Source organism: Indicator indicator, chromosome 5 (genome assembly GCF_027791375.1).
Source record: "Indicator indicator isolate 239-I01 chromosome 5, UM_Iind_1.1, whole genome shotgun sequence".
In the NCBI taxonomy this organism is placed as follows: Eukaryota; Metazoa; Chordata; class Aves; order Piciformes; family Indicatoridae; genus Indicator; species Indicator indicator.
This window is the reverse complement of record NC_072014.1, coordinates 15,297,528-15,323,596: the sequence shown is the minus strand read 5'-3', so window position 1 is coordinate 15,323,596 and position 26,069 is coordinate 15,297,528. Positions and strand designations below refer to the sequence as shown.

The 26,069-nt window shown below is 47.2% G+C and overlaps 1 protein-coding gene across 4 annotated transcripts in view; it reads left to right on the top strand.

Annotated features, from left to right (window-relative positions):
• The window catches only part of NRP2 (neuropilin 2), an 86,780-nt gene extending 70,912 nt beyond the window's left edge, over positions 1-15,868 (top strand). For 2 of the 4 annotated variants that reach the window (XM_054380831.1, XM_054380830.1), the window contains exons 16-17: positions 14,623-14,691; positions 15,558-15,868. In XM_054380831.1, the coding sequence (XP_054236806.1) occupies positions 14,623-14,691; positions 15,558-15,862 (374 nt within the window). In that variant the 3' untranslated portion in view covers positions 15,863-15,868. Of the gene's footprint in view, positions 1-4,409; positions 4,691-14,622; positions 14,692-15,557 lie in introns of those variants that run through there. The other 2 variants (XM_054380832.1, XM_054380833.1) reach the window with 2 other exon arrangements.
• Positions 15,869-26,069: the final 10,201 nt, after the last annotated feature.

Sequence of the window (26,069 nt, the reverse complement as noted above, 5' to 3'; positions counted from 1 at the left end):
TCGCTGGGCAAGGACAGCATTTGCTGTGCCCTGAGCACCATTGGCAGATGCTGTTGCAGGCACACCTCCCCTTCACACAAGAGCTCACAAGTTTATGCCAGGGGAGCTATGCCTGTGCTACCTCCCTTGAAGACATCCTAACACTGGTCACAACAGGGAGACAATGGAAGCAAAAGGTGGAGAAGGTGTCCCTGTCTGACAGGTAGCAATAGATAGGACAGAGGGGTGAAGTGACCAAGGAAAGAGCAAAATGCAAAAACAAAAGATGAAGAAGAGAGGATGAAGATTGGAGACCACAGGACAGTAATTGAAATGAGGGAAAAACAGAGATGCTCAACAGAACAGGGTAAAAGGAAGGGAAGAAGTCCTTTGCTGGAGGCAAAAAAAGGAGCTGGAAAGGAAAGACTGGAGGAAGTGTTGAGATGTTTTGTAGCCTCCACTCCTGCAATTACATGATGAGCTGTAAAAGTCAGATGCTGTTAAAAATAATAGCAAATCATTCCTCTCCTGGCTTAGAAGCAAAGATGAAAATGTGCACCTTTCAGGCTCCAGGATCACAAGGCAAAAAATAAGAAAATTGTGTAGGTGGAATATTTTTCAGCTAGTGGATCAAGATCTCACAAGACCAGTCAAGTGTGCTTGAACTGTGCTGCATTTGAGTGCTTGTGCAGCTCACCCTTACAGAAAAGGTATAACAAGTGGCTAGAAACAAGGAGTTAGATAAATACCAGGTTAAAAATAAGAGCCATATTCCAAAGAGCATGGAGACAAACTGTAGGGAGAATTTGTCTTAGGGACTGGTGGATTCTCCTGTACCAAGTATCCTGAGATCAAGAGAGGGACATCTTCCTGGAGAAATGGCAGGTAGCAATTAAGGAGTTTGTGGCAATTGTATTGAGTGTAACACTTGCTTTCATCTGTGCTGTCTATGAGAAGTTCAGCTGTGTTGCTTGTCCACTGCAGTTAATGTCAGTGATTTTGGAGAGGAATAGGAGCTGTGACACAGCAGTGCCAGAGCAAGGCACACAACCCTCTAGAAGGCTCTCCAGAAATGATTTGCTTCTTTTTTTTCCCCCAGATTACTTGTACTCTTGTTTCTTTCAGGGTTTGATTTCTGCTGCACATCTTTAAAACTGGTCTCCGTAGAGTCTTCCCTGTTGGGAAGAGGAAGGAGCTGTACTTGGCCAGGTTGGAGGTGTGAGTGCAGCAGCACACCCATATAAAATCGTCCATCCTGTAGGGATTAAATTAGGTTACCACCAAGCAGTGTCCCAAGCTGTGCGTAAAGATAGCACCCACAAACGTGACAGCAATAGCAGGAAGCATTTCTTTATTAAAGTGAACACCCTAGTGAATAAATGAGGAAGGGCAAATGTGTGTGTGTGTGGCAGGAAGGCAAAGGGGAGTGGAAAAATTATTAAGTTAAGAAGATGGATTTTTTTTTTCCATCTCCCTGACCAGAAAACCTTTCCACCGATATAAAACTTCCAGAGAGCAACTGAACCAGTAAAAACAGAACAGATAAGATCAGCACTGTGTGCTGAGTGGCTGGGCAGCTATATTTAGTGGCTGACAGCATAAGGAAGAACAATCATTAATGTTGGGAATTGGCTTCGTTAGGGCTTAGAGACAACTAAGTGTGATTCCTTAATGACTTCAGTTGCTAAATGAACTCTCCAGACTTCTGCTATCTCCTCAGCGGTGCCATAAGGTGCGGAAACAGGGGCCAAGGACGGACTCTGCACCACCCCTCATAATTGCAGCCCTGGCTACTGCACAAGGACACCTGGAGTGGGTCAGAGCCAATCCAGAGGTTGGATCCCCCAGGGATCCTTTCTACAAACTGGATCATTTGAGCCACACCAGAAGGAGGCAGAGGTGTGTGGGGAAAGGGTAGAGGGTACAGTCTCGGCACCATGGTGCATGCACCCACCCTTTGTACTCCCAGCCCTACACTGGGCAATGCCCAGGCATCAGGAGGCCATGGAAACCTTCCTTCCCTCTGTGTTTTCAGAGGCGAGCGCTGCTTCTCCACAGGCTCGGGAGCCGCTGGTATCCCTGATGCCTGCTTCCCTCTCCCCAGCCCACCAGTCAGTCAAGATGCTTATCAGTGGTGTGAGAGGCCTTTCACTTGTAAACCTCTCTCTGGAGCGTGGCGCTATGTAAGTAGAGGTTGTGGCCGCCACACGGCAAGCAGCCCCATGATCTTCCCACTGGTGCTGTCTGATGCAGTCAAGGTGTTGCTGATGCATCTGGGATGGCAGTGGGCTGCATACAGGTCTGGGCAGCTTGGCTGGCTGGGTCTGTGATAGGAGACTGTGGTGGATTATCAGTGAATCTCAGGGCAGTGTTGAATCCTGGCAGGAGGTGATGGTGACCTCTATGGAATGTCCCACACTGCCACCTCCCATGATTCCAGGTGATGGACAGCAGCTGCTCGAGGAGGAGGGATGTGCTGCATTCATTGCCCCTCATTGGGATGGTCAGAGGAAGTAGAGAAGGAGATCAGAGGACTGCCTGCTCCATGCCTTTGCCATACATAACACACAGTCTGGCCTGTACGCCCATTCTCCAGGTGCCATCATGGGGGCAGGAGGGACAAGGCCACCACTGTTCCTGGTGACAAGGGGGTGGCAGATTGTGACAGAGTGAGGGTGGCATATCTGTTAGATAGGTTTCTCCTGAGACATGTGAATTTGTTGCCTACAATGACAAATATGTGGGTGGTTTTCCAGCCTCCTGCTCTGGAAAAACAGGATTTGTCTTGTCTGTGTTTTGGGGTTTTTTCTTGCTTTTGAGGATTATTTTATTGTAGAGATTCATCTGGGTGCAGCATTCATTCTTATTTTTACTCCCTGTGCCTGGGTTTTGTGGGATGGGAAGGGAAGGCAAGCCTTGTGACTAGCAGACAAACCGTCATTTTGCCTTATCTCCTTTGCCACCAGCAGGAGAAAAGCTGTTACCATCCCAAATTTGCCAGGCAGTGGCTCTCCTAGTAGAGCAGTGTTTGGAGGGGAGGGCAGAGACTGAGCTGTGAGATGCCCTTGCTGCTAGCAAAGTCAAGTGTATCCTGCACTGCTTCATTTTTTCCACTTGGTATCCTCTGAGCCTGCTCAGGAAATCAAGCTAGAATTTGGTTACCACAGAGCTCAGCAATATGCTTAACCAAACTGACAGCAGCCCCAAAATTCTGCTTGCTGGCACCTAGCCAGGGGACTGCACTCCACCAGCAGGCTGGGGAGAGGGCAAGCAGAATGGTGGTGTCAGTGTGTCCAGAGTCAAAGCAAACTGTTCAAAGAGTTTCCCTGTGGTCTTCATCCCTCTTGAAGTAGACAGTAAATAAACGTGGTGCAAAAGTGCATCCCTGACAAGTTATTTACAGCTCGCCTCCATGAGTGGAGCTGGGGAGGTGGGAGCAGCATGAGCAGGCGCAATAGGACAGAGCCAGTTTTGGGCATGGGTGTGAGCATAGACAGCGGTGCCTGCTGGAGGTGTGTGTGTGTGTGTGCATGCTTCTGTGGACTGGTAGTGAGCTCCTACACTCATCTGATCAGCAGATGTGCACCAGGCTGTCCTGGGATGACCTGGGAAGGGAGCAATGCATTGCAGCTGTGCCTTGCAACACACTGCAACTGCAAGAGTAGAAAGGGTTAACCAACACATAGCTGAGCCTGGGACCTGCCTGACCTCGAATTCAAGGGAGGCAGGTGCTTTTCCAAAGGAGGCTAGGTGTATTTGCTTTATCAAGCATGCATTTCTTTTGTGAGTGTTGGGCTGAATCTCACAGCCTGTCCCACGTAAATAATCATAAGCATCCTTCCTTGCTTTAAAAAATGATAGCGAAATCTTTTAAGTTTGTGAATGGGGCACCTAATGAGATCTCGCCTGCATGCAGAGTGCTTTCAGACAGAGGTCTTCTTCTCTGTCTTTTCCATAAGAACAACAAATGCTTTTCCCTGTAATTTCTTTCCCAGTTCCCTGTGGTAACTTCCTTGGCCATCTGAGATTACGCTCTTCCTCCAATTAGGACGTGATGTGTTTTGTTACTGCTTGACATCTGCCACATGGTGACAAAACCAGGCGGCTGATCTGGAGATGATCAAAAAAAAATAGGGGAAGAAAACATTGGTTGATGCCAGAAATAACAGTAATAACAGTAATAATAGCATGCACATGGAATTTGTATTGCGATCCAAGCAGCCTGGTTAAGTAAAAGGGAAGAAAAAGGCCTTTTGAATATGTGGGCTCAGCAAATGCCAGGCTGTGCTTCCTGCCAGGAGCACGCCCCGTATCCAGAGGTGGCCCTGGGACCTCGTGTTACTCAGTGTACTTTTAAAAGCATGTGTGTTTCTTTTTTGTGCGTCTGCATGCCTCCCGCCTAGCAACCCTGTTCTGTGTCTCCTCCCCAGGGGCAACCCTCCTGCCAGGGACCGAGCCCACAGTGGACACGGTGTCAGTGCAGCCCATCCCAGCCTACTGGTATTACGTTATTGCCGCCGGAGGTGCTGTTGTGGTGCTGGTCTCCGTCGCGCTGGCCCTTGTGCTCCACTACCACCGGTTCCGCTATGCGGCCAAGAAGAGCGATCACTCCATCACCTACAAAACCTCCCACTATGCCAACGGGGCCCCTGTGGCCGTGGAGCCAACCCTAACCATAAAACTAGAGCAAGACCCCAGCTCACGCTGCTGAGAGACGAACAGGAACAAGAGAGCAAACAAAACACAAACCAGACAGACAGAAACTAAGACTTCAAATACGTTGCCTCAGTTTTGCACTTTTTTCCTTACCTAGCATTCATGTGAACTCTTAGACATCTCCACCCCTTCTCCGTCCCCTTAGCCTTCCCTGAATCTTTTACAAACTCTAAACTAATGCTGCATCTTGGATTGCCAGAAGAGACACACCACCCCTTCACTTCAGAAGTGAACACTCCCTTTCGATTACTTTTTGAGGACTCTTGGGGTGTTGGGTGGGGTTTTTTTTGTTTTGTTGTGTTTGTTTGTGGAGGGGTTTTTTGTTGTTGTTGTTAGGCTTGTTTGGTTTAGGTTTTTTCTTCTCCCAGTAGGCAACCTGCAAAGAAACTTGATGGTGAGCCTGGAAGTTTGTGTGTGTGTGCGGCTTGTGTGTGTGTGTGCACAATCAGCATATGGGAGTGTTGCATGGGCGTGCACACGTCTGACTGACTGAATGTATGTTTAGAAACAGCCCCATTTTAATTGTTGTTGCTTCTACTTGCACAAAGAATGCCTTTTTTTTTTTTTTTTTCCCCTTTTTTCTTTCTTCCCTTCCCACCTCTCCTCTGGAAGGTCTGGGGCAGGTTTATGGTAAACACCCTGACTTGTTTACTTGGGGAGGAGAGCAATGCTTTTTTTGTTGCCTTATCTAGCTTTGGCTGGGTTTCTTGTTTGATAGCATTACTGTCTCGGGTTCAAAATGAGAAGAAGAGGCCAGGCTGGACAGTAGGAATGTCCATCTCAGATGGCTAGAAGAATCCAGATTGGTTCATAGACATCCAAAAAGTAAGATCTCTCCATCTTATTCTTTCTGCAGCCAACATGATAACACAGCCATTGTTTGGAAGGTGGTTGAACCCTCCTCTTCCACCGCCCATAAGTGAATCTATTTAAAGTTGCCTTATATCAGAGAAGCTCATAATGAATGTTTTGTTTGTATCTGTTAAAGCCAGCCTTAGGGTAACACGTAGACTTCAGCAGGTCTAAGGTGGATGCTAAATACTGTAGTTCCTTGAGAAATGAAGGTTTATTTATTTTATAAGTGTCCTCACTCTGGGTGCTGATGGTTTTGTTTTTACATGGGGAAGGGGGAGAGAGCTCCTCCTTGTCTTTCTGCTAGAAATGTTCAAGGGACAGGTATAATTCCCCTTCTGGGTTTGGGGTTTGTTTTTTTTCTCTGCCCGATTCATAGCTGCTGAATCTTTAAAATTGCCAGTTGACTTTCTAGAATGTCGATTAGTTTTGCGTTTGCTAATGTTCTGTCCTTAAAGCATCAGTAGCATCTAGCAGGAGCACCGGTGGGGCCCATCTATTGCTGCTGCTTTAGTGGGGAGGCAAGATGGAGCCTCCCGACACACATCCTACTATTGAATGGCCCAGCGTATTGTAGTGGAAATGCCTTACATAAATAACTGAATGATGACATGCAAAAGTGGTTTGAATTGTTAACTCTACTCTGTTTGCAGACAAAAAAAAAAAAAAGAGTACCTCCAGTGAGCAAGGTTCTCCATCTTGTTTGTGTCATTTGTGATGAGTGATCAGATTCCCACATCCCTCCTAAACTTGCTAGTGCTCCCCACCCTTCCTTTCCCCATGAGTATTGCATAAAGTGAATTGAGATGAGAAGCTCTGTTAACTTCCCTGCAGTCCTGAGGTTACTTTTGGTATGGAGAAAAAGTGGAAACACAAACAGTGCTGTGTGCATGTGTGGTACTGGCTCCTACTGTAGCAGAGACCTCTCCCCAGGGTCTCTCTCTCTCTCTCAGTGGTGGTGACATTCTCCCCTCCCTTCCTCATGCTGCCGGTTTCAGCTTCTTATCCTCTTTACTCAACAGATTTCAGTGAGACTCCCTCAGCTGCGCCAGCAAGTGTCTAAAACAAGCAGGGAGCACAGAAAAACCCAGGGTGATTTGACATGGTGAGCACACTAAGGGTGGTGGCTGCCTGGGGCAGCGTGCCACCAGAGCCTAGCTCCCATAAGATTTTCAAGAGTAGTTGGGATCTGATGTAGCTCCTGTCACCTTGCAGGTAGTGCTGCCTAGAGATCCCTGGAGAGAGACTTCCAAAGCTGGGGTGCTTTCTCTGAGCCTCCTTGTAATGCAGCAGTGGTGTTGAGGTGTGTATGGTTTGTGATATGAAATCCCCCCACCCCAACAGCCAGCTGCAAATTAGAACAGATGTGAAATACTGGCATGCCCTTGCTGCGTTTTCAGGTCAGCCTAAGCCATGGCAGCAGATGATACCATCATGTTTCTAAAGTAAGTTCAGTCTTCATAGCTCAGATGATCCCCTCGCTTCCATGAGGTTCACCCCCTTGGACTTAGCAAGTGTGCATTGGTGCATCAGAGAGGAGAATGTGGTGCCCTGTCTTTCAAACCAAAAATCACCAAAGACAAAACAGAAGGTCACTTTGAGATTTTTGTTCCCAGTTCTCTCCCGCTCCTTGAGCCCTGACGTCCCCATGTTGCCCAGTTGCCTGTGTGTGGAAAATATCTTGTGGAAATTTGAAACTCTTTGAAGATGTATTGTGTGGAATGTAATAAAACGATGATATTTTTATACAAATATCTGGGGTTTTTCTTCCTTCTTCTTTCTTTGCTAATAAGAATGCTGTTGGTTGAGGTGATGTTTCAAAACTCCACATTTTCTTTTGGAGCATCAGAGCTATTTCCTGTAGCAAAAGTGAGGCTCCTGTTGCTGTTGCATGCAGACCCAGCTCCTGGCAATGCAGCTGGTGTACACACCCTGCCTCACTGCACTCAGAATCAGGCCATTAATAGTAGCTCTTAGATCCATTACATTTGTAACAGTCCTTAGTGAAAGTTTTGGGCAGCTGGACCAACACTTGGAATTGTTTGGGGATTTCACTAACGTTTCTTAAGTGCCAAATTGCTCGGTGTGATTATGCAGAATTTCTCCTGGATGGGGTCCCTCGAGACAGAACATCTGACTTCCTGGGGCCCTGGAGGCTGGCTTGGCTGCCAGCTCAGTTGAGCTTCACGCTTCGTCCCTGAACACAACAAAAACTGGGCAAGTCATTACCAAAATTAATAATGAAAATGGCAAGGCATTCTCCTTCTGCGTGTTGGACTGCAAAGGAGAACTGCGCAGGAGCAACCCCAGTGCTGCAGCACTGAGAGTTTGGAGAGGTGTGTGTCCCCTGCCTCCAACCAAGTCCTCCCAGCTTGTTATAAGGACCTCTGCTTCAGCATTTCTCCTCATCTTTTTTAGGTGCAACTTTTGCCTCTTCAGAGGAGTTAGCTGCATCACATTTCATGTGAAATACATTTTGCAGCCAGTTTGAGTGTTTTTTCTTTCCGTCTTATATTTATTTTCCTTCTGTCATACTCTGGCATACAGCTCAACTTTGCAATGAAACTTCCTGGCTTTACTAGGAATTTGGGCTATCAACAGAGAAATAATTCAAATGTGATCCCTCACATTGGCTGTTCAAACAGAAGCAAAGCTGAGGACCCATGCTGGTTTGGGGTTTTTTTGCTCTAATTGTACAGCAAAACCCATACACTTGTAATTTGCATTTTGTACACTTCAGTGACTGTCCAAGCAAAATTCAAAACAAATATGCACATGTGAAAACCAGGGAGAGTGAGACTGGCCGGTGGCTTCCCAACAAGGAAGAAAAAAATTCTGTTAAGTAAACAGAAGAAAAGGGAGTAATAATTCCCTTTTTCATTATTCTGTATGCATGCTGCAGCCAGATTGACCAAAGAGTTGGGTGCTGCTCAGGCTGCAACACATCATAGGGAGGAAAGCAGCTAAAATTAGTGTGCTTTGTTTAAGAATATAAATACAGCTGAGAATGATTTTGATACTACCTCATCTGCCAGATAACTTCAGGTGCACTTAAAAAAAAGGGTAAACTTTTTGAAGTAACAGTAGAAGCTCTGTATTTCACAGAGTGGCATTAGAAGTGGAAGGCACAGTGAGGGTCTGGACACGTCTTTTCTCTGGTTGTATCTGGGTGGGGTGATGCTGTCAGTCTTTTACTCTGCAGTTGCTGCTGTGTTGTAGAGAAAACATCTCTGTGTGGCTGGCAGGAGAGGGGCCACAGGCAGTCTCTGTAAATGATAAAGCAAAGCTGGTGGCAACTGAAGGTATGACAGAGGGTGCAGTGGCCTGGTGAAGCAAAGGCTACCATGGGAAGGACTGTGCTGTGCCTTGTCCAAGCAATGTCAGTCTGCCCGAGATGGATGATCACTCAGGAGCAGGCTGCAAAGCACAGTGCTCATTCACCCAGCCTGGAGACTGGACACACAGCTGGGTCAGCCTCCTGTCAGGGCAAGTGTCTGCAAGATGGCACTTGGCACAGGGAACCAACCCAGAGCTGCTTTCCTCCAGACTGTAAGGGTGAGGTGGGCTTTTTCTTGGGCTGAACTGAAAGGCTGGTGAATGCAAAGGAGTAAGGTAGAAACCAGAATGTGCACAGGGCTGTCTTGGGATTTTAGCCTCTTGAAACCCTGTGAAGCTGGCCTCGGCTTGCCCTGTATCAGGGCAGCAGAGTGAGGCATGCAGACACCAGGCATGGACCCTGAGGCAAGCTTGGACAGCCTCTTGGCCTTCTGCCACAGCTCCTCCATCAGTGGCTTTGGCAGCTCTTAGCAGCAGTGGCAGGCGTGACTGCCAGTTTGAGGAATAGCGTCGTTAGCCATTGCTGCTGGAAAAACAAACAACCACAACAGAGCGAGCGATAAACATATCAGGATGCTGCACTGCTGCCAACTTCTCTCTCAGCTCTGAGCCCTTGTATGGCAGAGGTGGGATGGCAGTGCTACCCTTGTGCTGATGGAGCTGCTTGGCTTGGGACTGGTGAGCTCCAGCACAGAGCCCTGAACCCCAACCACAGCTCCTCACCTGGGCAGTCCAGTGCTAAGGGAGAGGGGAGAAACTATGCTGTACAGTGCCACTGTAATGTCATATGCATGCATGCTGCCACCACCGTTTCCCTGGCCTCATGCTGATGCTGAGGAAAGGTGCAAAAGCAGGAAAAGGTCAAGCTGCTGAAGAGAGGCTTTGGCAGGGTCCTCTTTTTGGGCAGCTGCCTTGGCCACCAGCCATGCGTGCAGCGAGGGCAGGGTGCCACATGTTGGAGGGCAGCGCCAGGGCTGGAAATAGCTTCCTGCCCTCATTCACCTCCGCAGCAAGCACCCGGTCTGGCTTCACACCTCTGAGTGCTTTCAGTTGGGGTCTTCAACCACACAGACATGCTTTTCCCATCTTCTGTGCACACAGGAAGCCTAAGGAATGCAAGAGTCTCCTCAGTGCTCCTGGTTTGAAGATGGTGGTGTGGTGTGCACCAAGCACTGGCACAACGGCAGCCCAAGGCAATCTGAGGATAAGGTTGTGGGGTTCCCACTGCTTTGGAGGGCAGCTGGGCCAGGGGAGAAGCTGCTTGTTTGCTTTCTTTAATGCTCAGCTGTAGCCAAAGCACTGCTTTAATTTTAAATTTGGCAGGGATTTAGCCTTTTTTGTAAGCTAAAGTTGTTCTGTTTCTGGAGGAGTGGGGAAGAGATAAGTGAGGTGGATTTTCTGCTAGAAATAGAGTGGTGGGAGATTTGGAGGGACTTGTTTCTGCTTGGTGCCTGTGCTGCTGCTGTAAGAAGCACTTCCCTGTTGATGGAGGGTGGGAGGTGTCTCTCCCCCAGCCCCAGGGCTCCCAGCTGAAGGAGCAGCACTGTGCCACCGCCAAACGCAGCAGTGTCAAGGCGAGGCCACGGCGGCTGCTCTGCTATGTCAAAACAAAATGATGTGTGTTGGAGTCACACTATTGCTGCAGAGAGAAAAGGGCTGAGAATGAGCAAAGAGAGAAACACAAGGATAAGAGTGGAGCTGGAGCTCTGCCTCTGCTGCTCTGGAGAGCAGTGATTTCTGATCCCTTTTTTTCTGGGCTTAGCTGAATTTAATGCTTCAGGTCCTCATAGGTGCTGTTTGGCAGCAGAACAGCTGTACACCTCCAATGCTCCCCTTGCTGGGGGAAGAGCTGGGCAGGAGAGCACCATCCCAGAGGGATGGTGTAGCAACAGGAGAAAAGGATGAGCATATAGGAGGGCGTTTGCTTTTCTTGGGTAAGTGAGCAGCATGTTATTGCTTCTCCCCTGTGGATAGGACCAGAGGGCAGCCATCTACCCCTTGTTTTTAGCAGGAGGCACAGCTACAGATGTTACTGGGGAGTGAAAGATGGTATGAGATGGTATGTAGCAAGAGCTCACAAGCCACCATCCCCTTTGGTGCTAGAGCCCTCAGACTCCTGCAGAGAGCAGGAGCACAGGGAGGGCAGGAGTCCATTTGGGCTCTCTCCAGACCAGGATCCTCTGTGCCAGAGAGGCTTGTTGGCAAGTCAAAAAGAGATCTGGAAGTTGCTGCAAGTTGGTATATTATTTGGGAAAGGGACCTCCTGTTGCAAGGCTCATTTTGTTCACTGAGAAAGTCGCCACAGCCAACATCTTCAAATGTGGCAAAAGACAGAGCTCTGCCCTGGGATAGAGGGACTTGGCAGGACACAGCGCCCGGTGCAACCAGGCAAAGTCAGTCTAGAAAGCAATAGCAATTTTTTCTCAATGGTGGTCATTTTCCTTGGAGAAAAGTGTCCAGGTTCCAGTAGTCACAACTGAGTGTTCTCTCCAGAGCAATGAGGTGGTGGGCACTGCTGCTAAGCAGGCTGGCAGTACATGCCAGTTCATGGGATGCAGAGTGTGGAGAGCTTTCCTGCAAGAGGTACCTGTATGTCTGTTGTGGGACACCAGAGAACTGCTTCTCTTGTGCCTTCCTTATCTGCCCTGGCAGGGTATATCAAGCACACATCACCCCACTTCCCGTAACCCTTTCCCTGGCCCAATCCTTCCCGCCCCTGCTACTGTTTTAAAACAGATGTACATTAAAGCTCCTTAATCTCTGGAAATACTAATTCTCTCCTACTCTTCCACCATGTGAGTTCATATGAATGTCGTACTTCAGTCAACCCTTATCTTTGATTAGAATCTCATCTTTGTTTTTCAGGTCCCATAAATTAGCCTTTTAGCTGGCAGTGCTCTCAGATCCAGCAGATAATAGCCTTTTCTTGGCACCCAGCCGTTTCCAGCGGCATCACTAACATTATCTTCTGGCCATGAGCAGCTAGGTGCTCATAGCCATCATTCAGCACACTCACACTCAGGAGAATGCAGCCTCTGTTTAAATACAGTTTTCCCTAACTTTCTTGCCTACCCTTCTCTAGTAATATTTTTTCCTTTTAAAATGCAAAGTAAATTGTTGCCTGAAAGCTGTCCTGTAAGGAAGCAGCACAGGGCAATGCATGTTCCTCCCATTCTGCCCAGCAGCTTGCAGGGTTTTTCTGAGGACTGCTTTTCAAGGTCACTTTCCATGACCTGCTTCACTTGTGACAATATTGCTGAGACTTGTCACAAAGGATCCTAACTGATGACAAATAGCAGACTAGTTTCTGAGGCAGGAAACCATCTCCACTAGGAACTGAAATGAGACCACCAGCTTCAATTCCCACAGACAGCCACACAGCCAGAGCTAATTTTGTTAATAACTCAAGAAATCCCAGTATGGAAAAAGCAACACTGAGTTATATTTTTCCAAAGCCAACCTAGAGCCTTGCATGACAAATACAATTGGATAGCAATGAAATGGCATGTGGGGAACAGAAAAATGAGGGCTTACCATGGGCCTGAGGAGGAAGGAGAATGGTGAGGAGGAGAATAGCATTTAGGCAGGACTCGAAGTCATATTAGCAGCGGGAATTGAGAAAATTGCTGGAAGAGTAAATCAATTTTAGGCTGGCTTTTTGTATAAATGTTCTCCCTTTTCAAGTTTTCCCAGCACTCCTTCTTTTCAGGCTGGAAGAAATGGTGTTCTTTTGAAAGTGTTGATTAACTGATACTTTGTTTTTCTGGCTTTTCCCTCAAGGCTACTCTGGGAAATATAACAAACCAAAAAAAAAAAAAAAAAAAAGAGCACTGAGTTGCTAGCTTATTCTCACACAAAATTTAAAGGAGCTACAACATGGAAAAGCAAAAGACTTCCAACAAGCTTTCCCAACACAGAAGCTTCTTGGGCAGACTGTGGTTCAATTTTTTGCTTTGCTCATGTTTCAACAACCTACAGTTTCTGTAGGGTTGTGTGGGTGACATGGAAGGCAAATTTCACCACTTGTCTTCTGACAGAGGACTAACAAAGCAGACATCTCCACATGTGAACTGCTTTGCAAGTCATTTTTCCACATGTTCGGCTTTAAATGTTTGCAAGAGGCCCTCAGGCAGTTCTCCCAGCCCTAAGATGTTGCCATCTGGGCCTGTCAGTTCTAGGAGTGTTGAGAAATCATGTGAACTCAATGCTAAAGTAAGGATTGACAGAAGGTGGTGTGCACCTATATTTCTTCAACAAGCTACCAGCAGCCTCATTACCTGGCTAACTAAAGGCAGAGCTCCTTGTCAGGAGGGGCAAGTGTTAGGTCTTGTGTTTTTCTGTTGCAAAATTCACTTGAAAATTCAAAAAGTCCCTTAATTCTTTGAGTGCAGAGGGCAAAAGGTCAATTCTACTCAAAGAATGGGTATTTGGGAAGGTATCATAAGTACCAGTGCAGAGGATCTTTGCAGTCAGGTGTAAGATGTCACTGGGCCAGTGTGGCCTTCAGCAAAGGTCCTTGCTCTGAAAGTGAACCTCAAAATGTCACTGGTGGGCACTACCTGGAATAGCAAAAAAAAAAAAGCCCAGATTTGACAGTTCAGGAGGTCTTTTTGAGTCCTAAATCACTGTGCAAATATGCACAAACACACACAAATATTCTTTTATAAGCTCTTCAGGGCTTTTTGGACACAACTTACATTCTTTGGGTTTGGTTGTTTATAAGTAGCCTCTGTAAACTCTTCTTGCCGTTTTCAGGCACCAGATGCAAAGTAGCCTTGATTTGCAACCACAACTGTTTCAAAAGCACGACTCCTACCGCTTTCAAAGCAGTCCCTGATTTTCTGCATTTCTGATCATTTTGAGATGCCTTCTCAGCTGAGCACTCCAAGTTACAGTCAGTTTTGAAAAATCTAAGCAGATTGAAATGAAGGGGCATTTTTCTTTTGGAATACTGAAAAAGAGCCATGGTAACTGCACATAGAGATAATGCTAGGACGACTGCACAGGAAAATAACTTCTGCTCAGATTACAGCATGTGCATTTGGTTACTAGTGTTTGACCTGTGCTGAACAATGAAAAGAAATGTCACCACTAAAAGGAATTTGGATCAGAGAAATGTTAGCATAAATGCCTAGATATGGACTCCCATTTGCCACTCTCCCCCATTTCAACCAGCTTTTGCATTAAAATGTGTAACGATGATGCATGACTTCCTCAAATTACTACGAATTTATCTGAAACCCAAAGAGGAACTGGGTCATTGAAGCTCGGTGTCCAGTAAGATGTATGAGAAAACTTGCAAAGTAGAGTGTGCTAAATGGATCCGGCATTAGCAGCAAGTAATGATAGGCACTAAGATCCTGTTCAAAGTTGTAAGGATAATACCCATGAGCATGTTAATAGTGAATTATGGCCATTATGCAGGCACCAATGACAACATTTAAGAGCTATTCAAGTTATCTGGTTTCTTTGCTTTTTGCTTACTCTCATGTCTTAAAAGCCGGTCATTTGGTGGTCACGAAATGTGAGGTAGTGGGAAGATCTTGTTCTCTCAGGTGTTGGAAATTCTTCCTTGATTTTGATCAAAGGAAGAAAAGGAAGAGTTCTTCTTCCTTCCATGAAGAAAAGTAGTTTAACTAGTGTTGCCTTCTGGCCTATCTTGCAATTCAGTGAGCAGTGGCAATAATGGCCCCAAAAGGCCTCTGTAAACAAATGACAATTCCCATTTTGTTGTTCTAGTGAACTTCCCAAGAATGGAGGATGACTTTCCAATCTCTGAGCAAGACTTCGAAGACAACGATGATCCAGGTTGGTACCAAAATGCCACATGGGCAATTTATCTTGCAGAGGACAGTCTCTTTTCTCTAGTATCAGGTGATAGAATGAGAGGAAATGGGCCTGAAATTGCCAGGGGAGGTTTTCATAGGATATTAGGAAATATATCTTTATGAAAAGAGTCTTCAGGCATTAGAATAGGTTGCTTTGGGAGGTGGTAGAGTCACCGTTCCTGAAGGTGTTCAAGAAATGCATGGTCATAGCACTTAAAAATGTGGTTCAATGGCCATGGTGGTCTTAGGTTGATGGCTGGACTGATCATCTTAGAGGTCTTTTCCAACCAAACCAATTCTGTGATTCTACAAATTACAAACCTCAGCTTTAGTAGAGATTAGGAGCTTGAGGATGCACACTGAAGTGGTGGCTTAGTGTCTGGACAAGAACATTAGCTACTTTTCTTGTTTTCCTTTTTCAACAGCCAGCAACCTCACAAAGTCAATATATTGTATTTGTGTTAGGACAAAGAGGACTGATCTTTCAAGCATTAATTGCTGCTTGTGTGGCACTTTGACTTGTAAAAGGAGAAAATTAAGTCTGGGATCTGTGACAGATTGTTTCCATAGTTTCAAAAGCAGTGGCACTTGAAGGGCCAGAGTTTCAGTGGGCATAAAATACTAGCATGCTATTTACATAGCCCAAGATGTAAAAGCGAATTAGGCTGCCTAACTTTCTCGGTTAGTTCAGTGCTTCACTTTGAGACCTGGGTTAGCAAATCCTGCTGCAATATACTCATGGTAGGACTTATACTCTTGTAAGGCCACCACAACTCCAAGGGAGAAATGCATAAAGGTGGAGAGAAAAAAGTGATCCCTGGATAATAAATGCCCATTCCACTGCAGATTACTTTGGATCGGATAGGAACGACACACTGTTCTCTACTAACTCTCCAGGAACTCCAAAGCTGGACAAAGAAAAAAGTTGGCTGTACACCCTGGATCCCATCCTGGTGACCATCATAGCGATGAGCTCCCTTGGTGTTCTCCTCGGAGCCATCTGTGCTGGCCTGCTCCTCTACTGCACGTGCTCATATGCTGGGCTGTCCTCACGGAGCTCCACCACCCTGGAGAACTACAACTTCGAGCTGTATGATGGCATCAAGCACAAGGTCAAGATGAACCACCAGAAGTGCTGCTCAGAGGCCTGATGGGTACCCTGGGGATCACTCTTGGTGTTGTGCCCAGAGAGGTGGGCTGGTGCGGGGGTACTTTTTTTGCTGTTTTCTATGGGAACTGAATGCCATAATGGGGAACGAGGGGTGCAGGAGGAGTGAGGACCTGCTCCTGCCACCAGGTCCTGCTGGTGGATTGTGCTTCACCAGGACCAAGTGGGCTTCCCCACAAACCGGATTGTGCCGGGTGAGAGGGAACAGGGCCCTTGTTTGTTGGTTCATCTTTCATTTTCTGCTGATGAGAATGGCCAGGACACGGTGAGGGAGACTGGTTTACCTTTTGGATGTGAGAAACTAGATACGGATTGTTACTTCCCACCTCCTTTCTCTGGTGAGTTGCTGAGAAGGCTGAGGGATTTCTTTAGCCTCCCTATCTTTAGAAATAACATAAATACACACACAGAGACCCTGTCCACTCTAGACCCCATCCAGACATCATTTTGGCTGTAGGGATTTGTGCACATCATGCTAAATTCAGCAAGCTGCATTTTCCAGTTCTGAAAATGGAAGCATCTTGTTACCTTCACCTTTCCATCTCCTGGTAGGGTGAAAAGGTGGGATACTGGCTTTAGTGTCAATGGTAACAGCGCTTTCTGAAATCATTAAGAAATAAATAGAAAGGAAACCCTGTGTGTTGAAGCACCTCTTTGAGAGAAGCTGAAGAGCCTTAAAGTGATTTGTGAATAAGAGCCATTTATTAAATCCAGATCTTGGATTGCAACAGCTGAGGCCTTCATCAGGAAGGCTTTTGAATTTCCCACCCCTCTTGATCCTGCCCTTTTCTTTTTGCTATAATGAGAAAATTGCAGCAAACAAAAGATAGAGCTTGTCAGGCTGCCCGCACTCAGGCAATGGCTTTGGGAAGGGGGCTTCACTTTAGTTTTAACTTGAGGCTTAGTGTTGAGGCCTCTGTGAAGTGCCAGGGAGGGAAGATGAACAGGGAAACAGACTGGAGCCATGCCCAAGGCCCTGGGAGCCTGGCCACGGCACCTGACAGCCTCCCTCACCTTCGCTGTGCTCCCCTTCTCCCTGGAGCTGGGGGGTGCGAGCTGGTGGGCTCAGCACCATGGGACCAAACAGCAGCCACCGCATCCCCTTGGGAGCAAAGCTGTGCTACTCCCAGTCGGTAGCAAAAACCTGAAGTTTTATTTATGAGCTGTGTTTTGTTTTACTTTGAACAAGTGCCTTAGAAGAAGTATTTTTCCTCCATCTGATGATCAGTGCTGTATCAAACAAGTGAGGCCTTCATCCTTGCCCCATCAATTCCCCAGCAAAACACTCTTCTTCCCTGCTCTCTACTGGGTAGTACCCGGCTGAAGAAGCCTGGTTCTTCTACTTTCAAGTGGTCAGGCTATATCAGCTGGAAGCTGATAGCTCTGTGCTTACCACTGGGCTGTGGGAGAAGAGTGTTATGAAAACAATTTAATGGTGAAAGAGTTCAAATGCTGGGCCGCAAACCAATGCTTTCATTTCCAATTCAGTACAGATGGATCGCCTCTGTCAGCTTGCACATACACAAGTGAGAAACCTTTCCAGCACCCTGGGTTTGCTTTTCCGGCGGCAATTCAGAAATGCCTGACATGTCCTGATTTTACGTTTTGTTTGGGTTGGGGATGGATTTCTTTTCGTCACTAACCACAGAGCGCCAAAGGTGTGATGTGCTGTAAAGCTCAGTTTGCACAGTTCCTGCAAACATATCCTGCAAGAGGCCAGGTGTTTGGGGAGACAAGTAACATCTGGAGAGGAGACGAGCACGGACAGTGCCACAGCTGCTTCTCAGTGCAGTGGGAACAGGAATGTTTGTCTGGTGTTTCGTGAAGAGCTCCATCAGACAGTAAGTTTTTAGGGGGAAAAAAAAAAAGAGATGACTGTAAGATGTTACTGGGGAAGCAGGTACCAGCAGCTAGGCCATCAAAACATCCACAGTTCGTACACACACACACAGAGACAGACACACAAAGGCCTTCATTTCTTTAATTCACACTGTGCACCCAACAGAAACAGCAGTAAATGTATCTCAGAGTCTCTTTTCAAATCACCTTATTTCTTTTGGCGTTCTTTATGGACAGATTCCACAGGGGTGTTATTTTACTGTACAAAAGAAACAGAGGCAGTAAGAGGATATGTGCCAGACCATTTCAAAGCTGGATTGCTGCTGCTCAATGATTTTTATCCCCTTCAAATCACAGGAGAGGGGAAGGATGAATGGAAAAGGACCATACAGTAGAAAAGTCGACTTAGGTAAATAATAGGTGAAAATATATAATTAAAAAGGTGATGTTATGGTGTCTAGTAGGCGTACAGAGAGAAGAGTTCGTATATACATATATTCAGAAATAGTGTGTTTGCACACGCACGTGAATTCTCTGTATGTATCGTGTATGTGACTTATTCCGTGGGACTGACTTGTGTTAATATATCTCTTGATCTGGGGCAGGAGAGTACTGCTGATCTTGGCACTAACTTGGCACGGGCCCAGTGAAGTGTCCACCCTGCGTGTCCTGCTTGCCCCTTCCAGACGGGGCAGGGCCCAGGCGCGCACACTTGCCGGGCAGGAGCAGGCCAATAATGCTGCAAAGCTGATACCTCACTTACCTCTGCTGGGTGCTTTACTGTTCTACAGAAAACTGTGTTTGATTGTAACTTCAACAGGGAAAAAAAAAAAAAAAAGAAGTTGTCAGTGCATTCAATCCATTGCATCCTCCTCTGCAAATAGATTAGGTTTTCTCATTGCAGTTCCCTCTGTGAAATTCAGAAGAAAAAAAGAAATTGGTGTCAATGCCTTTGCTGAAACGGGCTGTTGGCTGTTGCCTCCACACCCTTCCGATGGCGAGGATGCATTGCTAACGGGTGGGCTGTACTGCTGGCCGAGTTCGTTTTGTGGGAAGGTGCTGCGGATGAGCATGGGAATTAAACCATTAGGAAATTATTTGCAGAAATGGAACTTCTCCAAGGTTTGCAGTTCAAGGTATTTGACCATTCACTGGCTGAGCCAGGAATTATGGACTTAAAAGAGCTTTTACTGTGATTCTTCAGTGTAAAATGAAAAAAAAAAAAAAAAGAAAAAGAAAAAATCAAACTGTGTTTATATGATTTGTATAAAAACCTTTTAAAATTACTATTTAATAAACATATGGTAGAGATTTTGTTTCAGTGGAGGTTTTTTTATTTATAAAAGAGCAGCAACAAGGAGTTCTGTGGGCAGCCAGAACCCCCAGGGAAACCAAAGCATGGCTGGAGCCATGCCTGCCACCCTCCTTTGCTGCACACATGCATCCCTGCCCTGCTCAGACATGGCTTTTCCTCCCAGAGCCAGGGAGAGCTGAAAGCTGCTCTGGCCCAAGAGCAGCACATGAGTGCAAATCCAAAAGCAGGCCTGCACCGCTACCCAATGCTGCCATTGATCTCAGAGAGGAGTGCAGTTTTAAGCTAAGAAAAATGTCATTTAGGCATAAAATGGCTTGGTGCTGAGTAGAAGGGTGCAGTCAAGGCTTTGCAGTGCAACCACTACCAGGAGAGTGTGGTTTTGCAGGTGGGTGTTGGGGTGAAGAGGAGGACAGCTGGCTGCATGCAGGGATAGGGCTGACTTGGAACATGCCCCTCCCTCCACATTTGGTGGCCAAGACCCAGCTGGAGAAGCAGTGGGGCTGAACTACAACGTGAAAAGTCTGTTTATTTATGGGCACCCTGACAAACGAGCAAATCCATCAAGTGCCAGGCACCTCAAGAGCAAATGAAATTTTGCTGCTGTCTCCTTACCTCCAAAGCAGCAGCCCCCACCCACAGCGCACTTGTTAAAGAGGGTCTTTAAGCAATGAAGGACAGCTGGCAGCTTAGATGAAGATGACAGTATAGCTGCAACTTTGACAGCTCCTCCCTCGCCCAGGAATAAAGAACTGATGTAGAGATTGATACCTGGGAGAAAGGCTGTCAGGGAGCAGGACAGAGACTGCAGATAAGCAACTCAATCAGTGTCAGACCTGTCCTGCTGTAACATCACCTGTAAATCACTGCAGTTAAAGATGCACCTCTGCTAAAGCAAGGAGCAGGAAGCAGGTAATAGAAACTCGGGTGCTGAAGCAGATGTGTGCCCTGGCTGGATTAAAAGCCTGAGAGCTTGGCTGCAGCTGCTGCCTGGGCACAAAGGGGGAGCCAGGTGCCCGCTTCAGGATATTAAAATATTTAGGGGTGTTTTTTCATCATAAGCTGGGACTTCATTTGAGTGGGCTGTACAGCTGGCAGGCTGCGGTAGGACCCAGGGGTGTCTATGTGCATTTGCCATGCACACATGGGTACCTGACACCAGTGGGGGCTGGGGGCATGGAGGTGTTTCCTGTGGCACAAAAGTAATGAGCATCTGAGCAGGCTAATGAAATTGATTTCAGCATTTTCTGGCTGCTCCAAGAGTGGGGATCCAGCCGCTCCAGCACGTCCTGGAAAGCTGATTGCAATTGTGCATGCACCCTCACTGTTTCTCTTTGAAATACTTCTTTGCTGTGGAGTTTAATGGAAAATCTCTTCGAATAATGACTTGCTCTCTGGACAGCTGGGGGCTTGGCAGTGAGGGGGAGCCATGGGGCTGAGCTAATGAGTGGATTCGTAATTAATTAATTGCAGGCAGGTGCAAGTGGAGCCTCCTGTTGCCTCTCTCTCCTCTGTCTGACTCTGAAGATCTCTGTCTCCCAGAGCTTGGCACTATCTGAGCAAAAACTGGTGCCAGCTTTGCCATGGACCATGACTTTGACAGGCAGCACAGAGGCTGATGCCTCCTGCTGCATGCCCTCCCTGCAGGGAGCACAAGAAGCCTGTCCATTTTAGCATGTTGCCTTTACATCTGCCAGGCTCTATGCTCAGACCATGATACCACCTGTAAAGGCACCTTCTCTCTGCTGGGCAGATGCCCACTGCCCCTCCTCAGGGGCGTTTGATTGCTCTGTTTAGTGTAGCTGCACTGAAATAATTCACATTTTCCTATTTTACGTGCCAGATGGACCAAACCTGCCTGGACATGAGGGTGCTAACTCCTGGTTAGCTGAGCACTGGGGACACTGCTGCAGCCAGCATCTGACCTATGTCCCTTCAGCCTTACTTTGGCTGTTCCAGTGGGCACTCAGCAGAGCCCCATTGATGTAAATATGGAGGGTGACACTGAATTTTGTTCTGTAGTTATACATAGCAAAAGTTGTCATTCACACTGGTCAGGTAGGGTTACGCTTTCCTATAAATGCCTGTTATATTCAGCAATGCACTTAAGGCAACAAACTTGACATGTTTAATAGGAAAATAACTAATCTTTAATGTGTTGAAAGGCAATGACTACTCTCTAGGCTCCTGTGTCATAACTCTACTAATATCTGAAATGGAAAGCACTGAATTAAACACTCAGCAGCTCTACCCCCACCTTGGCCAAAAATCAAGGCAAGAAATACAGCCCTGCTTCCTTCTGCTGCTGTGGTGGGTGGAGGCCTGTGGGATGAGCCAGCATGGGCTGGCAGCTCAGGACTGTTTGCTAACATTTCCTGGTTAAATGTTTACAAACCTAGAGGAAATGGCTCTCCCAGATGTTGCTGATAATTTCCTATCAGATCCCTCCTGGCATAGTGCAGGGCTGCTTCATCACCTTTCACATCAGCTTCCAATTTCATACTTAATAACAGAGTTGGCTGACTTCTTTGCAAATGTGGCAACATTTTTAGGGCTACTTTTGCCCTCCTAGTCTCTTGGGTTTCTATGGAGAGTAACTGTGCCCTGGCTTCAAGCCCAGCTTTCTTTGCAGCCCTTGAAGTGTACTCCCAATCAGAGTAGAGTCACAAGGTAGCTTTTCCTACATCTCACACCTTCACAAATGGGTTGTGTTGGACAATGCAAATGCAGCCCCGATCAGTGCTGCCCCTTGGGATGAGATCCCCCCCAAGGTGTCCTACTCCACTACACCATCAAAGAGGTTGAGCTCTTCCAGCAGCCTTCAGGGACAGCTGCTGCCAAATTAATGTCAGCCCCATATTTTAAGATGACATTCAATGTTCTTACCAGAGCTGGGGAGCCCTTTACACTGCAGCAATAATCCAGCGCTTGGCCATGAAATCCTCAGCACAGTGTCACAGCTGCTCCTTTCAGCAGCAAAGTTTTATTAACTTAGGGTGTAAAAAGTTTCAGAGAGCAAAATATCTCTCTCCCTCTGAGAGAAATAAGGATGATTTAAGCAGTCTGGGTGTATTTGAGATGGAGAGTGAGTCCCCCAGCTGACACATCAGAGAGAAAAGCTGTAAGCCAAGGCTGCATTTATTAAAGAAGGAAGCTGAGGCTGTGTAAAGCCAACCTTTTTAAGCACTTCACAAGAGCATTTTAATAAAAAAAGGACAACAAGCCCACAACAAATCATGGCTTGGAAGCAGAGAAAATGTCAATTCCCGTCAAGTTTTGAAGAATAGCCTGAGCTTAAGGAAAAGAGAATTCCTGCTACACTCCCTTTCCCTGCCCTCCACTCCCATGCACAGAGCAAAGCCACCCCAAGCGCTGCCCGTGACATGCTGCAAATCACACTGGGGAGCCAGGGAGGAGGGCGACAGCCACCAAGCCAGCCACAAGAAGGCCTACAGAAGATTGAAACTTTAAGAAAATGAAATTTATAGTCAGAGCATTAAAATATTAAAAGGCCTTAAAGAACAGCCATGAATCTGATTTGCGGGGGAGGAAAGGCAAGTCTGTCATCAGGCAGAGACAAATGGCTGCTGGACTTGACAACTCACATAAATCTGGCAGATGAGAAGAAATAAAGCCCAATCAGACCCAAAAAGAAAAAAAATAATAAAAAGGAAAAAGTGATGAAAAGATTTCAGGACATAAAGACTGAAAGTGAGAGGAAAAGCTAAAGAAGATAAGAAGTTGAAAGCAGAGAAGTGATTATAAAAATAGCAGCAGAAAATGGAGGTAGAGCAGAGAAGTTATTAAAAATGGGCAGAAGTACCTTGGTGGCACAGGTATATTTGACAGTCTTGCCCAAGACAACTTGTTTTTCTTGCACAGCAAGAATTCTTTGGATGGGCTTCAACAACTTAGGCCTTGCATAGACATAGAGACACACACATACCACACAGACAACCAGCTTTAAACCACCCAGTGAGGAGGGGTGGTCACAGAGAGCCCCATACAACCCCAGCATCCTCGGGTGTGCTGCAACAAAACCCCTCCCCTTTCCAGAGGCAGACTAACACTCACCAGGCGAATCCACACTGCTGCTCCCCCTGAGCAGTGAAACCTGCTCCTGACCTAGTGATCAGCTGCCCTGAGACATGACTCTGGGCTGACCCCACAGCTCCTCTGAGAGCCATGGCTGGCGGTACAGTATGGGCAAGCTGCAGATGCTCTATGGCATTAGAAGTCAGTGGAACAGACATGCCCAGCCCTACACTTTTCACCCTGTATCACGGGGGGCCCCTCCCGTAGGGTCTCCTTTGGTGGCAGCCACACCCTGATGAGAGTGGGACAGCTGAAGATCAGCCCTGCAGCACCCAGAGGCTGCAAATCCATCTGGGAGCCACAGCCAGGACCCACCACAAGTTGGGAAGCAGGGTGCAGTGAGGGCTGGATTTACAAAACACTGTCTGTACGCCAGCCCTCCCTCCAAAACGCTAAACAAAACCCAACATTCAGATACACTTTGGAGGAAAACACAAAGCATCTGGTTCCCTTCACTCGTGTACATAGCAAGAGAAAAGTTGGCAGTACATTTGATTACCATAAAAGAGAGAGCTATGCAGAAAAAAGCCACATTAGAGTAACATTGCCCAAAACAAAGTTAAATGTCTGCCTTGTTTTGAACATGCTTATGGTGGAAATGTGAGCAAAGGCCAGCCCAAATTAATGAGAACTGCAAATGAATTGGCTGGGCTGGGACTGGCACCACGCCACCACATCTTGCCCAGCAATTCTTATTTATCAGCTTATTTGTTATGCTGGATGAGGAGACATCCTGCAAACACGTAGAAAACCAGGTCTGGTGCTTCCTATGAGTCACAAGTGCCATTTCAACCAGGGTGACCAGGAGCTGCAGACTTACACACACCTGTCCCAAACACATCCCTCTCCTACAGTGTACAGGGGGTTGATGGGAGCCCAGCCCTCTGCCCATGGGACTTCTTAGGTATTGAGACCCCTGTCCAAACACCTCCTGACCTGTGCCAAGGCCAAGCATAGCACCACACTGGGGCCACCCGTCCCTCCTCACAGCCCAGACAGGGATGATGATGGGGACAGGCAGAGGAGCCATGCCACCTCCTGTCACAGGCTGCCCCGGTCACCACTGCCCATTGATATCTCCACAAGAAAATTTCAGTGCTGGGGAGGTGGCAATTCCCTGCCAATAAATATCAGGACAGCTGTGTCAAGGAGGGTGACAAGATGAGTCTGTTCTGTTTCATGGAGCAACTTGGAGTTTCCATGGCTCTTCCTGACACACAGGCTGAGATTACCTGCTGAAGCAGCTGAAAACTTGGGGTTTAAGGGAAAGAAGAAGAAAAGCCCAACCCTGTCTCTGGCTTTCTTCCTGGAAAGAAAAAGCCATCTCAGCAACTCTCACTTTTATGAGCTTCAAACACCCAAACACCTCAGTGCCGTCCAAGCGGCTCCTTCCAATTTCAGCTGTAACACATGCCAAAGGGCTGGGGGAAACACAGAAGGAAACTTGCTGAAACAGCCAAAGGCAAAGGCAGCAGCACACTTAACTCTCTGCATGAGGACCCCCATGGGGTTGTGTGCCTCTGGGACTTCAGGGAGGGCTTTGGAAAGCACATTAGCCCATCTCATTGGGATGAGGATCCCCATCCTCAGCCCCACCAGCTTCATGGAGGCTAGATGGAGATGCAGTCATGAGCACCCTTATCTAGGCCTCACGTCATTATGGAGCAAGTCACAGAATCCCACTTGGACAGGGAGAGATGGGCAAGAACAGACTTTCCAAGGCAGTTTGCCAGACTGCAGCTCAGTCATGCTCATCATTGCCCCAGACGGGGCATAGGCAGGTATGGGGCTGTGGGCATAGACCAGATTAATTATCCCTGCTGACCACTGCCAGGTAGCCAGGCCAACACAATCTCCAAAGCTCATTAAACAGAGCAGTGCCACACCTGAGAACCAGACAGTGTAATGCTTTGGACGTCATGATGATAAAACCATTACAATAGGGATCTGCAGTCCCTGGCAGGCCCTGCCAGGCACCAATGCCAAACCATGGCATGTGAGGAGGGGTCTGTAAGAATACAGGCAGCTGAGCTGCTCTAAACCAGGATGTATTTTGAGGGCTAAGCAGGACGGCAAGGCTGCATCGCACAGCGGAGGTTCAGCAGCCAGTTTGGGAGGATGGAAAGGGCTGCTGTATCTTGCATTTTGTATATCCACGGTGTCACAAACAGGACATTGCTCAATGACTTAAAAAATGAACACCTCTGCCTGAGGTTATCAGCCTGCAGATAAGGACGAGGTTCTGAACACAGCAATGTTGCTGGAATTGAAGAGATTCACTATCCTCACTCAGGAATAAGTGATGATTTCCCCCAGATAATGGAGATGAAGGGGAGATAATGCTGATGAAGAGCAGGGATGGAGTAAAGGCGCAGCCACAGTGACTCATCACAGCTGCCCAGGAGACTTGGCAGGCAAGGAAAATATTTGCACAAGATTTAATAAGCCCTGTCCACATTCCATTTGATGCCTGAGGGATGCCCTGATGAATTTGGATGGCAACAGCAGCATGCTGGGCTTCTCCAACCTGGCAAGCAGGGCGCAGAGGTTGCTTCTCAGAATATGGGGATATTCCTGTCATAAAAACCTCCAGTCAGGCAGCCCAGCTGCACTGTAATGCTGTCCCTGACATAAAAATGCACTTCTTTCTCAAATGAGGAAGCTAATTATAAAACAGTCTCCTGATACCCCCATCTAGCTTAGGCAGGATATGCTCTGGCTCAGTCTGCAAGTGCTGATGGTGCTGGCAGGCCTATGCCTGCACTGGGCTCAGGATCCTGCACCACCCCCCGAGCAGAGGTAATCACAGGATTTGTTCCACTGCAGCACAAGAGCTGGGAGACCTACTCCTCCCAGCTGTCCCCCTGCCCCACAGTCCCCATGTGGGGAAGTGCCTGCACACGGGCAGAGGCTTCAGAGGCACAATCCGGGACACTTGCCTGCA